This window comes from Ostrea edulis, chromosome 7, assembly GCF_947568905.1.
Source record: "Ostrea edulis chromosome 7, xbOstEdul1.1, whole genome shotgun sequence".
Lineage (NCBI taxonomy): Eukaryota > Metazoa > Mollusca > Bivalvia > Ostreida > Ostreidae > Ostrea > Ostrea edulis.
Window position 1 is genome coordinate 4,869,194 of NC_079170.1, and position 14,572 is coordinate 4,883,765.

General features: G+C 33.9%; 1 protein-coding gene and 1 long non-coding RNA gene across 2 annotated transcripts; both read left to right on the top strand.

Moving 5' to 3' along the window:
• Window positions 1–4,114: 4,114 nt before the first annotated feature.
• LOC125673033 (uncharacterized) lies at window positions 4,115–6,760 on the top strand. Its single transcript, XR_007369232.2, has 4 exons — window positions 4,115–4,325; window positions 5,045–5,202; window positions 6,298–6,410; window positions 6,618–6,760. It is a non-coding gene; the product is annotated as an uncharacterized LOC125673033 (long non-coding RNA).
• A 538-nt stretch (window positions 6,761–7,298) lies between these two features.
• On the top strand, window positions 7,299–12,211 carry LOC130047590 (uncharacterized). Its single transcript, XM_056142918.1, has 2 exons — window positions 7,299–7,353; window positions 7,704–12,211. Exons 1-2 carry the CDS (start codon window positions 7,299–7,301, stop codon window positions 9,686–9,688), a joined length of 2,040 nt encoding a protein of 679 aa, XP_055998893.1. The 3' UTR covers window positions 9,689–12,211.
• Window positions 12,212–14,572: the final 2,361 nt, after the last annotated feature.

Below are 14,572 nucleotides of genomic sequence, written 5' to 3' on the forward strand. Positions count from 1 at the left end.
GATCTAAGAGGGGTGAAAGGTAAAAAATCTCTTGCGAACTCTTCTCCTCATACATCACTTATCACATAGCCTTGGACACCTTGTAAGATGCTTCATTACCTTTTGAAGATTTGCATGGTGTCAGTATATGAGGATCCATATATTTTTGTACACTTATAGTGGATCCAAGAGGAGTAGAAGGTATAAAATAGCTTGTAAACACTTCTCGTACATCAATTATTGCATAGCCTTGAAATATTGTACAATGCTTCATTACCTTTGTAATGCCCATATCATCAGTATATGAGGATGGAATTATTTTTGTACAAATTATATTGGATCTAAAAGGGGTGGTAGCTTATGAATGCTTCTCCTCATAAATCACTTAACGCATAACCTTGAAACTTTGTACAATGTTTCATTGCTAATTGAAAATGTGCATATTAGAAGGGAATGAAGATCCATTAATTTTTTAAAACGTTATAGTGGATCTAAGAGTGGTGGAGGATATAAAATAGCTTGTGAATGCCTTTCCTCCTATATTGCTAGTTGCATCACCCTGAAACTTTGTACAATGCTTCATTTCCACTTGAAAATGTGCATTTCATCAGGATCTGAAGTCCATTAAAAGTTTCACTGGATTTCGTGGGATCAAGGACGTAGAATTGCTTATCAATACTTCTCTTAGAAGGCTTATTACATAGCCTTGAAATTAAATTTTACAATGATTCATTACCATATGAAGATGTGCATATTGTCAGGATATGAGGATCCAGTTATTTTTGGACATTATATAATTGTTGTAAGAGGGGTGGAGATTGCAAAACCTCTCCTACATGGCTCATCACTTAACCTTGAATCTTTGTATGTTGCCTCATTACCACTTGGAGATGTGCCTATCATCAGGATATATGATAATCCAAACATTTTTGTAAATGTTACAGTAGAAATATTCTGAATCTGTATAATATTAATTTGGGGAACAAGGGAGACATTTGTTTTTACTAAAAACAAGATCTAGTTTACATTATATATGATGCAACTGTGAAAATTAAGCACATAACCATTCGTTCTGTCTCTGTGTTAAACTGAAATGGTAAAAACTGCAAGGAAACAATGGTCAACTTAAATCACAAAAATATATATTGGTCTCCCTAAACTATGCAGAAAGATTACAAATGAAGGTCCACTTAAGCCATATATTGCAAATTATATATAAGGTCCACTTAAGCCATATATTGCAAATTATATATACTGGTCTCCCTAAAGAATACGTAAGGATTACACATTATTAGGGAGACCGATTTTTTTGTATATTTTTTATGCTCACCGTTATATGGAATTCATTGGCACAAGGGCAAATTTGGTACTCTTTTACTAAAAGAAATGTTATTTGTTTCTTGAAATGTGCAAGGATTAGAGAAATGTATATTGTCCCCTTAAGCCAGATTTTATAGGATGGTCTACCTAATGTAGAAATCAGATATATATATATGTATGTATATATATATATATATATATATATATATATATATATATATATATATATATATATATATATATATATATATATCCGGTTGAGTTAAGGCTTTCCCCATAATTTTTTTAATACCAGTGCTGTACATAAATATACTTTACAGCACTGGCACATTGCACGACGTCACAATGAAAAATACGTCATGACGAAGGTTTACATATCTACAGTCCTTTTGTGGTTGGAAATGTCAAAATATTGTTTCGTTATTTACCACCGCTGTCAAACTGTAAACTGCAATCGCGTAAAAGTTTCTGTCAAATGGGTTATATCAATTCTCTTTGATATTGAAAAAGTTTCAATTTCTTCTTTATATAGCATACATGCTAAAGTAATATCCATATTTTATTATATACTTTCAATTTCATCTCTTCTTTTTTCTTTTGAAAGTTTGCGGGCATATATCACACGATATATGCCCGGAAACATTCCGGCCCGCAAACATTACGTCACACTCAAATTTCTACGCCGTTAATTTCCAAATTTTCGTGTTTTTCATCTCTTCCTCAGTTAAACCGATAAAGTTATTGTTAAAAATAAAATTATTGTTAGTTTCTAAATGAAATTGAAAGTATATGATAAAAAGGTTATAGACTTTGTATGGGAAATATGACGACCTCGTTTTTTGTCGCGAACGGACCTCGCAAGCTCGGTCCGTCTACGCGCCATAAATCTCGGTCGTCATATTTTCCCATACAAAGTCTATAACCTATAAATATTGTGATCTTGATATCGCCCCTAATCTACACGTATAGTTACTTTCACAATGGACTCGTTTGTATAAACATGGTTTCTTTACACGACACCCCGAGGTTTTTAAGTGAAAGATGTTTGATTTATGTGACATGTGAACTTCAGTGCCAAAGGAAAGTTAGGGAAGCAAGTTCTGGCTTCAACAGAAAATACGCTTTTCAGGCTAGATTCAAAAATCGTATTTTCAAAAATCGCCGCATCTTGCATATTCAATGCCAAAATTAGACATGTTACAAGTCACAATAAACTTGGTCTCAGCACTTTTCAAATTAAGAAATTAATATGCTTTGAAGTTATATTAACTTCAACTTGCATTGATATCTGGATATCGTGCCAATTCAACGATTTATACACACGCGATACGTTTTTATCTTGATATTTGATCACGTGATACAGAGTTGATGTAGAGACTGTCGGTCTGGTGAAAAATGTATAAGAGGTCAATATACACTTAATGATATATACATATTGTTTTTGTATAAAAGGGTTGTGTTTACAGAATTTGTCAAAAATTCATCTGTTTATTAATGCTTTTTTCCCTGACATATTTCTATGGCCCTACTTAACACAACTGCGTATATATCCATTTGGAAAGTTTGAAAACGTGATGAATTTTTGTTTATACTCTATACATTGTTCGGTTTGTATAATCATATAGCTTTTACAGCGAAAAATTATATAGGTTTTCAATTTGACTACATATATTGTATAATAATTTTAAAGCTTTAAGTTATTCTACGACGTTGTTACTACGCCCATACAATGACTTGTAGAATCTGAACTTGTATGGTTTATACACACGCCTATTTACCTGGAGGGAAAATATGGTAAATGTTGCACTTTAGTCATCAAAGAAAATACACTGCCACAATGTAATGTACGGAAGATATATAATGTAAACACTGACAGCAGGTAAGAAAAGTACGTTTTTGCAATCCAATTCTCTCACTAGACATTACAAATTGAATACAACGTAGATTATTATATGTTATAAAGTGATGACATATCCCATGAAAATGAATCCCAATCAATAACAACTCATCTCAAGAAAGCAATACTAGTGTTCAACAGTTACTTTAGTTTGTAGCATCTTAAGTCTCATTTGATAATTGTTCCCTCGCGTGGAATCATCTCCAGCTTTGAGTGACACACATTGTGAACTATTTAGTGTACTAGAGACAGTAGCGGTGGCGGTTTCTTATTGCGCCTTGTAAAAACGTTCACACATAGAAATATTCTGCAATCAACTTTTGTTACACTTTTCACTCGAATGAAGTTTTTAAGTAATGAAATAGCGAAAAACATTCACGTTCATTAATTTCAGGGAACTAGTGGCGAGTAGGATAGAGAAGTCATATACAGGGATTAACAGCATATCCATACATTTGTAAATATTTATATAGGGCTTTATTGAAAACACGTTTTTTAACCTGAATGTCTTCAGTATTTTCCCCCATGTATATACTAGGCATGATGGTGACACCTACATGATTCTTATCATTTTTTCATTACGCACTCTACTACACTGGCAATGTATACTAAAATTATTCCATATACTTTAACACGTGTAATCCCTACGTGAAAGGTGAAAATAACGAACAGTGATCAATCTCATAACTCCTATAAGCAATACAGAGTAGATAGTTGGGAAACAAGGACCCCTGGACACACCAGAGGTGGGATCAGGTGCCTAGGAGAAGTAAGCATCCCCTGTTCACCGGTCACACCCGCCGTGAGCCCTATATCCTGATCCTTAGTGTAATCGCTACTAAATATCACTTCACATATGAGGCATCTCTCTCTTTATATAAATTCACCAGCACTTTCGTGCAAAACTGTCCATACTACCTTAAAACTTACTGTTTATTGTTTTAAAACATAAACCAAGAATTTTTAATTGTATATTTTCCTCTTTAAGAAGTGTATTGACATCCAGTCTTAAGTGGGAAGTTCTCAGATATCTTCCACTAGTTGCAATCCTCTGGCATATCCTGACATGCATTGAGTACCGGATCCAGGAACTGTGACATTTGATTCGGAGAGATATAGCATTCAGTTGGTAATACTCTTGAGGTTGAATATAGATTTAAATCCATATACATCTGGTTAAAATTATTGTAGAACCAAAACAGACGATCCAAATAAATCCAGATAATACATTTATAAATGGAATTATTGTATCATACTACACTGATACGCGTGTGCTATTTTACTGTTTATCGTTACACTACTAGTCAGTAAACATCACATACCTACAACAAGTAGAAGAAACAAAATACAGAAAATTATTATTCTGTTTCTATTTATTGCTTAGGGAACTGCATATTTTATAACGGTGTTTTGACGGAAACTTTGGTTTCCTTTATCTGTATTGTCTCTAAGTAATATGCTGAGATCGTCATATCTAGGGGTAGGATTTGAATGTATACTTCCCAAGACAGTTTGCAGCCTCTCATTGCAGAAGAACTGAACTGGTATTTCTAGTTTAAAAGAGTCGGTATCGTGACAGGGATGTCCAGTTTAAAACGATTAATAAAATGAAACTGAATAAGATTACATTTATCAAAATTAGTCTGGCTGTACATCTAACATGTTCGTTAGATGTGAACTGCAATAACCTCTGATAACATTTCATAAATGATTTAATGCATGATTTCAGAAGGCCTTGATCATAGAAAACATTTAGAGCCAATTGAGTATCTAAAATCTACTGATCATACATTAACATTTGGGGCAAAGTAAACTGTCGTTTTTATTAAGAATTACCCTTTGTTTCAGATTTTTGGACTTTCTCTCTTAAACATGTCTTCTGTGAGGTTACAACCGATAGACAGATATTTGTCAACGCAATGTCCCTATAGGAACAACCCTAGAAATTGAATAGGATGCAATTATGTGCACATTCGTATACATTGTACTTCGAGAGAGAAAAAAAGGTTGTACTCTTTTATAACATTTGATATGGTGTTGTTGCTTAGCAACCCAATATATTTGAATATCAAAATAATCATTTTATAGTAGCACGGAAGATCTTTGTTTTGTTGTGACAACATTTATTCGATTTAGTGGAACATATTGGCAGAACATCATATCATTGGAAAATGATGGGTATGCAAGTAAAGTACAAATTTGGCACTTAATGACCTTGATCACAATTCTCTTCATTGAATTAATCATAATGTTTGTTAAATTATTTGGCACTTAATGACCTTTAATCACAATTCTCTTCATTATGTTAATCACAATGTTTGTTAAAATCTTTTTCAAATAATTAAGATCTATCTAAAGATTATGTTTTTAAAATCATGTGGTATTTGCTACTCATCATGCTACGAAATTGTGTTTAGATTGTATCAAATGGCTGCCGAAATGCAAATTATGGTCAACATTGTACTACCTGTATGAGTATCGTTACTTAGCAACAAAAATATTCATTTGTTAATAAAATTGATTAATATGATTGTGATGTTTTTGAAGCATTTTAAAGTCTCAGTATACCTGGCGAATTGTCAATACGAAGCTAAAGTGACCAATGTTAAAATGTAAATATGTTAAAAGAGTATTTTATAGAATTTAAATAGTTTCATTTTTTTTTAAGTAAAACTTATACGGTACCAATGTTGATGCATCAGATGAGCATTTCGACAAATAATGTCTTTTCAGTGATGCTAAAGCCGAAATTTTGGAAATTCGAAAAGACAAAAAACTTGTAAGAGCTAAAAGGAAAACTAGAGTGCCAAATAAATGGAGCCAAATTCGTCTAAGGATCAGAGTTATGCATGAGGGAGATATAATGCTTAATTTTGATATACATTTCTACGTTTTATCCCAGCAATTAAATATACATCCGTATTTTCAAGCTAGTAACGAAGTACTTAGCTACTGGGCTGTAGATACCCTCGGGGACTAACAGTCCACCAGCAGAGGCCTCGACCCAGGGGTCATAATGTACAACTTATACGGTACCAATTTTGATGCACCAGATGCGCATTTCGACAACTAATGTCTCTTCGGTATCTGTATTAATATAGGGAGATGAGCATTCTACATTGATCCAGTGCCTTTTTATGGGATTCGAAACTGTGACTGTGAGATGTACGAGAGTTTGACTTCTAGGCGGGCAAATCTACTTTCACTTTAAACGGTAAGTTGAAAAGAGCATACTGCATCTTTGATGTAAAATATCTCGAAAAGGAATCAAGGACCCTGTTCCAAATTTGGCCTTGTTGGAAAGATTAGGATTTTTGCGGAAAGTTGATATCTGTCATTATACTGGGGAAATTTTTTTGTAATTAGGAGGGGTTGAAAATGGGTATATTTTCCTTATTTTTGTTGATTTTTTTACTTCCAGGATGGCAGGTGCCTGAGTGTATCTTGACCCATTTCCAGGCTAGCAGCAGATGTCATGATGGACCTTTAAAACTTTCACATCTGTACTTTCAAGAACCATATACATTATTTTTGAAAATTGGTTGTCATGGTAATAAAATCTGAAAATTAAAACATGGGCTCCTGAAGGTGAGTTTTCCTCCATTTCCTAGAAGTTTGAGACCTAAAGGGACTGATTCATGATTTCCTTCCAAATTTTGGTTTTCACTTTGATAAAATTCTACAGTGTAATATGTTTAGAAGGTTTCACAAAAAATAAGGTTATTCATAAAGACAAAAGGTCATTATAGAGAGTTATCATTTGTTTTGGAAACAAAGATTGAGGTGTGTTATTGTTTACGAAGATTTCAAAATAAATGGATATTGATCCAAATTTACTACATATATATAGATCACATCTCAAGTATACTTTAGGTAAAAATTGCCATTTAAAAGATAATCTTTATGATTGTACAATGTGAAGATGCTTTAAATTACAGAATTAAAGTTTCACTGGTTTGTTTTGTTACATAAAGAGACTCGAGTCTTTGTTTACATAACACAAAATCAAAGCTAAAACATTGTTCTTATTCTTGTATTCAGATGCTCCAAATTTTGGTTGTCAACATTAAATGAGATATATTTTCAATATTTAACATCAAAAATGAAAAACAAATTCGAAAAATATGAACTAGTCCCTTTAAAAGATACATCAGCTCGTGCATTTAAAATTTCATATTTTATTCTAAACTAGTGAGAAGGGTTGAAATACATATATTTCAGAGAAAAATGATTGAAAAAAACATGCATTTGTATGTATGACCTTTCACCCCGTAGACCTCTTCGAGGTCATGTACCTGTCAAATTCCCCGAAAAAAGTATCATATGCCTACCCCAAATCGGGGGACGCATAGACTTAAATCGATTTTTAAAATAACATGCAGTGTTTAAAAACCTCTAAAATGTGCCAGTAGAGAAAGTGTTAAATTTTAGGTATGTGCATCACCAGTTACGTTTAAATATCTGCTTTACAAATACAACCTTTAGTGTTAATTGATATGGTGCACAGTGAAAAGATTATTTCAAATAGCTTACCCACCGAATCATGAATTGCATGTAAAACACTTAAGTGTTCAGACTAAACATAAGAATGGGGTTGTTCCTGTTTGTGCTTTTGGTCTTCATTTCCAACCATCCGTCAGTATTTCCGGGAATTATTCTGAGGATCAGACGACAGTTACCATTATTAAATCATCATCTTTGAATAAAGAATTCCTGGTGACTTTCTCCAGAAACTGCAGTGTGACACCAGTGTCTGAAATGCTGAGGCACGACATTAAAGAACTTTTAAACGCTGGAACCAAACTTATCATCTATGAACTGAAATTTCGTAACCATTCCAGAAAGATTCCGGGAAAATCGGAATCTGATATTTACAAACCCTTCATTTGGGAAAGAAGTACCGGTCGGCATGGCCAAGGACTTTTATTTTTGAAGACGGGTTTCGAAATACTTTCACTTTCGACACTGAGTTACGGCACTGAAAATATGAAAGTAGAATTACAGGAAGAACCAATAGGATGCTTGTTACAAAGGGATATAAAGGAAGTGGAGAAAGGTCTTAGACATATTTTACTGAATGATTTCCAAGACATCTCACCAGATGGAGCTGGTGGTAGTCTTAATGACAATGAACATGTCTGCAACATGCACATCAAAAATGTAAACAACAGAGCTGTTTTCTACCACGTGTGTTGTTCTAAAACTCCTAAAGGTTATTTTGTATGTAGAGAACTTGTGAAAGATATATGGGTCCATCTTTTATTCTACTGCATATATTTTATCAACTTCCTTGTCATTATGTTTTGTCCCTATCTCATACCAAAGGCTTGGTATCACGACAAGTACAAAACTTTGAAGTACGAATTCAACTGTGATAATCCAATCCAAATCAGGGTAAAGAAAATTTACCGAAAGAACCCACCGCCCACAACCGAAAATATTGTGAACATTGACGATCTGTCGCTAATGAAGGCGTTTGAGAAACAGTTGGATGAGATGGATGAAGATAATGTGTATGCACTCACCCTTTCAAAGATACATTTCAACGTTAAGCATGAGCGTTTAATTCCTCCAAACGACGTTCCAGTTGGAATTATAAGATCCATTTACGATTCGTTTTTTCGTTGTCAAATCCGGGAAAGGGATTCTTTGGAACCATGTTGGAACCGTAGTATATTTGAACCTATCACACGTACTTCGTTGGTCATCAAACATTTTAAGTGGTATCACTATTTACAAAAACTAATGCTCATTATTTCATGCATTGTGGTCATCATTCCATGGATTTTCAGAAAAGCAAATTTTTATCGGTATAAAGACAGTGAACACGATGATAAGGACGATGCTGCACGTGACCGGAAGTTAACATTGCACTTTGCTTACTTTCCCGGCAGCATGCTGAGTTTCTTAACTCCTGTGCATGGCGTCTTCGTATTCTGCTACGCTATACTGGTAGCAGACAGTGTTTTGTTTGGACTTCTAGAATTCATAAGTTCAGAATTGAAACGAAACATTGAAATTGTTTTTCGAAAGTGCTTCCGAGACACGCATGAATCTTCGTATTCGAGATCATTCGGATGGGCTATAAGAACTTTGCTTTATCCATTCAAGGAATATGGCGTTTTCGCCTTTTTCATCGTCGGAATATACTGGCTGTTCGTTTTACCAGTTATCATCATGGTTCTAGCATTTTATTGCGTACCAACACTCAACATCGTGTTGCGATTACTGTGTCATCTGATCATTGTGGTCTTCCCAAATTTCAAATTTGTATCCAGATTGAAAGAGAAAATCAGCGTAGTTGGCCTTCTCAGAAGAGAACCTATTGCTCGCCTGTCTACAACTACTACTGTAGAAAGAACAGGATGGTTGTGGACATGTATACGGAGGAGTGTCTCATTAAGTAGGCGAAAGGAGTCCACTAATCTCAGGCATACAAGCTTCCTCTCACAGATTGGTTGGTGTGAGGCTATTGCCATTACATTACGTTAAATTGGTACCGTATAAGTTTTACATTACGACCCCTGAGTCGAGGCCTCTGCTGGTGGACTGTTAGTCCCTGAGGGTCTCTACAGCCCAGTAGCTAAGTATTTCGTTACTAGCTTGAAAATACGGATGTATATTTAATTGCTGTTATAAAATTTAGAAATTCATTTCAAAATTAAGGATTATCTCCCTCATGCTTAGCTCTTATCCTTGGACGAGTTTGGCTCTACTTGTTTGGCACGCTGTTTTTGGCTATATTTAGATCTAAAATTTCATAGTTATTTCGGATTTCAAACATTTCGGTTGAGCATCACTGAAGAGACATTATTTGTCGAAATGCGCATCTGGTGCATCAAAATTGGTACCGTATAAGTTTTACATACAGAAAGAAATTCCACATTGCCCAGATAGCATTTAAATCTCTTTTATCATTTTCTACATAATTTGCAGGGAGCTTTGTAATTTCCAATGAATCTATAAAGAATGTGAAACAGAGAATTCTGGTACATGTTTTGAATGCATCCTCATCTACACACTCTTCTTTACATGCCATGTACACATATCAGATTTAGTATGTTATGCATTGTTTAAAATCTTTATCATGATATTGTGTGTATATATATGAAGAAGAGGCAATACTTAGAACTACATATCAGCATTGTAAATTAACTCTTCTAAAGACGGTTAGATAAACCTATTTATATATGATTCATTATATATTACCCGATACAGAGTAGATTTGGAGTAGAGCATGCCTAGGTGTCTAGTAAGAGGACAGATGCATTAATAAATCAGGTTTGGAATGATTTATCTGACAATTCTTTGACTTCTATCGATATTCTGGAGTTAAGTAACCTACTTCCAGTCAGAATTAAGCCCTGTGTGATACGATATGTTCTATATATCGATCCTGTTTTGAAATAAATATAATATGAACTAATTACTATAATGATGATATATTGCATTTTGGTTTTCATTTTTTTTTTCTATTTTAGCGAAGGCATGCTATTCATTATAACGACCACATACTTCGTGAGACGTCACTTTAGACAAGACTGTCAAGACTCCTGTAACATCGAATTTTTCAACACCTGTGCCGGTATAGAAGTTGATCATACGCACACATGTTCTTGCATACCAAATCAATTAAGAAACATAAGTACCATATATAAATTTTATAAAGATGGCTGACAGTGTACCTAGCACACTCACATCTAGATTTGAAAGTACATATTTTTAACTATAGGTAGTTGGTATATTGGTAGGATGATAACTGCGATAGCTTTATTTTCCAAACCGTACCGACGTTTTTTAATGGCTTATGGTTTTTATGCTTTTTACCCCGTATTGGAAAGAGAGAAAACAAACAAGAGAAAATGACAAATTTAAACATCCCAACTACCCCCCCCCCTCCCTTTGTCTCCACTTCTATTATGAATGGGGAAAGGGTCTATAAGTCAGATGTCCATTTCAATAGGCCTCGGGTCGCTGATTTCTATCAACATGCATGTTTAAATTCACATGCTAGATACTAGATTGATCACTGTTCGTTATCTTCACTTTGCATACTGGTGCGTTGGTTATCTGCTATAGAAGGTTTTCAAGAAGAGGTTACTTTTGTGGTTCAGTAAAGGATTAGAACAATTAGAAATATATTTTTATTCATTATCTGATTTGTGTTTATGTATTTTTGTTTTTGGTTCAGAGAACCTCTGATATATTTTTCTTTATTGGAACAATTGTTTGAAAATGAATTGTTTCAGAAATTGTTAATTAGTAGCTCCAGTTTGAAATTATGGTTATGAATTGCTGAAATAAATCAAATGTCATGAGGATAAGAAAGGCAGATTTCTATTGATTACATAAACGTATGTTTTCGGCCATCTGATAAACTTTTACTAATAGTACGCATTGCTTTTAAAATATTAGATTTCTGCATTATTGAATATATACATCAATGTTTTTATTTACACATTGAATGCGTTTTATGTTGTGTATCCAACGTTATGTCTATTTTTGCCTGTTTAAAAAAAAAATCAATATTTGTTCTGAATGAAAATGATATCCGCCTTTCCTTACCTGAATGTCATGCCCTATCATTTATCGTCCCTGATAACATCTCAAAGAATCGATGTGATAGAAAGCAAGCGAATACCAACATTATACTGAGGTTTAGATAAATTATCTATAATACGTGAAACAATTAGAATCATTTCCTTTCACTGATCCGCGCCTGTTTTTTTTTTTCTTTACATGGAAATTATTAGACACTGTGTAATATATAGAAATGCATCTTAATTACAAATATCTATAATCTAACATTTGCACCATCTAAAATATAAAACAGCCGGGTAAAATATATTGTCACATTCACCACCGTGTTGCCTTTACTTTGACGAGTTACTGTATATATTTTAATATTACATATTTCACGATTATGTATTGCTGTTGTGTGATTAAACTTCAAGTCATCAATTATTTTGTAAATAAAGGAAAAATTAAAACTGAGACTGACTCTAGAAATTCGGACCGTCAGCATTTACTGTTTTGGTTCACATAAACACCGAGGGTTGGATCCATATGTTTACATACTGATAGAAATGTCTAACTTTATTGATAATTTACGGCATTAATGTATGATGTGTTTGTATAATGGGGGCATGAAGCTACATCCTCATTAACAAAAACTTTATATTTTCCCGTATTTGTAATTTTCACATTTTCTATATGTAAAATTGAAAAGATCACTCTCGAGTTACTGCTTGATATTAACCGTTATAAATGTCAAGGGTTTTACCGGGGGTATTATTTCAAAGTAACATCCATCGACATCACTTCCATGCACAGACCAGCTGATCGACATGACAATTCAACGAAAGACAACTCGTATACTACTCGTAATTTACAACTAACTGGTCAGGTATTGCATTGAAAAAAACACAACATTTTGTGACTTTTATTTTGCTCTTTTATTGTCCATTGTTCCTGAAATGTAAACAGATTTTGTATTGGTCCATTTCAAAGAGGGAAAGAAAAACTTGCATTGAAATATCGTTTGTATACGTAATCAAGGACGTACTAGACGTTTCTGACATTATCCCTGAAGTTATTGATATGGAGACTTCTTGTATGATTTCAAAAATTGATTGAAGTTTTATATTGTAGTAATATTATCACACTCAATACATCGGCCTGGTTACCTTCGTTATTATACCACCTAGCTAGTGCTTAATGCAGGGTTCCGGGTCGATGTTTCATTCTCCTAAAAAAAATTCTTTCTTTATTTGCTACAGTTATGGCCATTTAAAGAATACTTTATCCTTTTGTTTGCAACAATCAGCAACTATCAAAATATGCTAAATATACAGCGCATATGGCGCTATAAACCCAACTTTCCGCATGCGGAGCGAACCAGAGAAAATTCTTAGGATGAGGTGAATACTCCAAGTGAAGCAAACAGTACCAAGAAAATTTGGAGACTTTAGAAAAGTTATGTATTTTTGTCTATGCTCTATACATTCTTCGGTTTGTATGGAGGTTATTAAACGAAAAATCATGTATGTTTCCATTTGACTCTTTGCCATGTGTATTGTGCAATAACTTTCAAATTTAAACTTATTTTACGACATTATTTCCACACACGCTTCAAGGTCATGCAATAACTTATATAATTTGAACGTTATAGCCACGCCTATTGATATGACAGTCATATGTGGGGGAATTCCTTGTTTTTAGTCATCAAAGAAAATACACCGTATCAACAGGGGATGCTTACTCCTCCTAGGCACCTGATCACACCTCTGGTGTGTCCAGGGGTCCGTGTTTGCCCAACTATCTATTTTGTATTGCTTGTAGGAGTTATGAGATTGATCACTGTTCGTTATCTTCACCTTGCATCAATACCACAATGTAATGTACGGAAGATAGTTGATGTAAACACTGACAACAGGTAATAAACGTACGCTTTTACAGTCAAATACTCTCATTTAACATTACGAATATTTACAAAAATTATAGGTTTTTAAGTGATGACATATCCCATGGAAACGAATTCCATTCAATAATAACAACTGACCTCAACAATGTATTTGTTGCATTAAGCAAAACGATAGATGTGTTCAACAGTCATTCTAGTTTGTGTCGTATTATAAGTCTCATTTGATAAGTGTTCCCATGTAGGATCGACGCCAGCTTTTGGTGACGTACCACACGTTGTGAACTACTTAGGGTACTCGGGACAGTAGTGGTGGTGGTTCTTTATCTCGCCAACACCTTAGTGTAATATATGTAATCCAATGTCCATTCAAATCAAGTTTTAAAAAATGAAATGAGAAAAAACATTCTCTTTCAGTAATCTTGTGGAACTAGTGGAGAGTGCGATATGGAAGTCAGATATAGGGATTATTTAACATTTGCCATACATGTGTCAAGATCAACACATGAGATTTATTGAAACCGCTTTGTTTACACAATATGCACTATCGAACGCACTGACTTTGGAGTACATTTTTTAGAATGATTGTCGACAAGTTTAATCAATATCAGATGCACATATGGTCTGTAACATATCCTGCTGTAAAGTGTACTACGTTTGAGTTTGAAATTGTCCAATAAACACCATACACTGTGTTTAAGTTTCCACATCCTCACCATTGACGTGGTCAGCATCCATCTATTCCTAGACTTCTTATTATTATTATGGTAAATTTAAAAATGGTGAACATGATAAGATTACAGCGATGTCTATAAACATAATGAAAATTAAGATACATATATTTTGTTGAGTAAACCATATGTTATAAATAAATCAGAAATGTGACACCTTAGAATTCATATACAAAATTGAAATCTATTATTGACCTATGGAATACGGTATAAACAGTCAGAATA

Excerpts from the sequence above, each read along its gene's own strand:
- LOC130047590 (XM_056142918.1), top strand. The coding sequence starts at position 7,299 with ATGAAAAACAAATTCGAAAAATATGAACTAGTCCCTTTAAAAGATACA. Across the intron at positions 7,354-7,703 it reads TTTAAAAGATACATCAGCTC|TGAAAAGATTATTTCAAATA; the intron begins GTGCATTTAAAA and ends TATGGTGCACAG.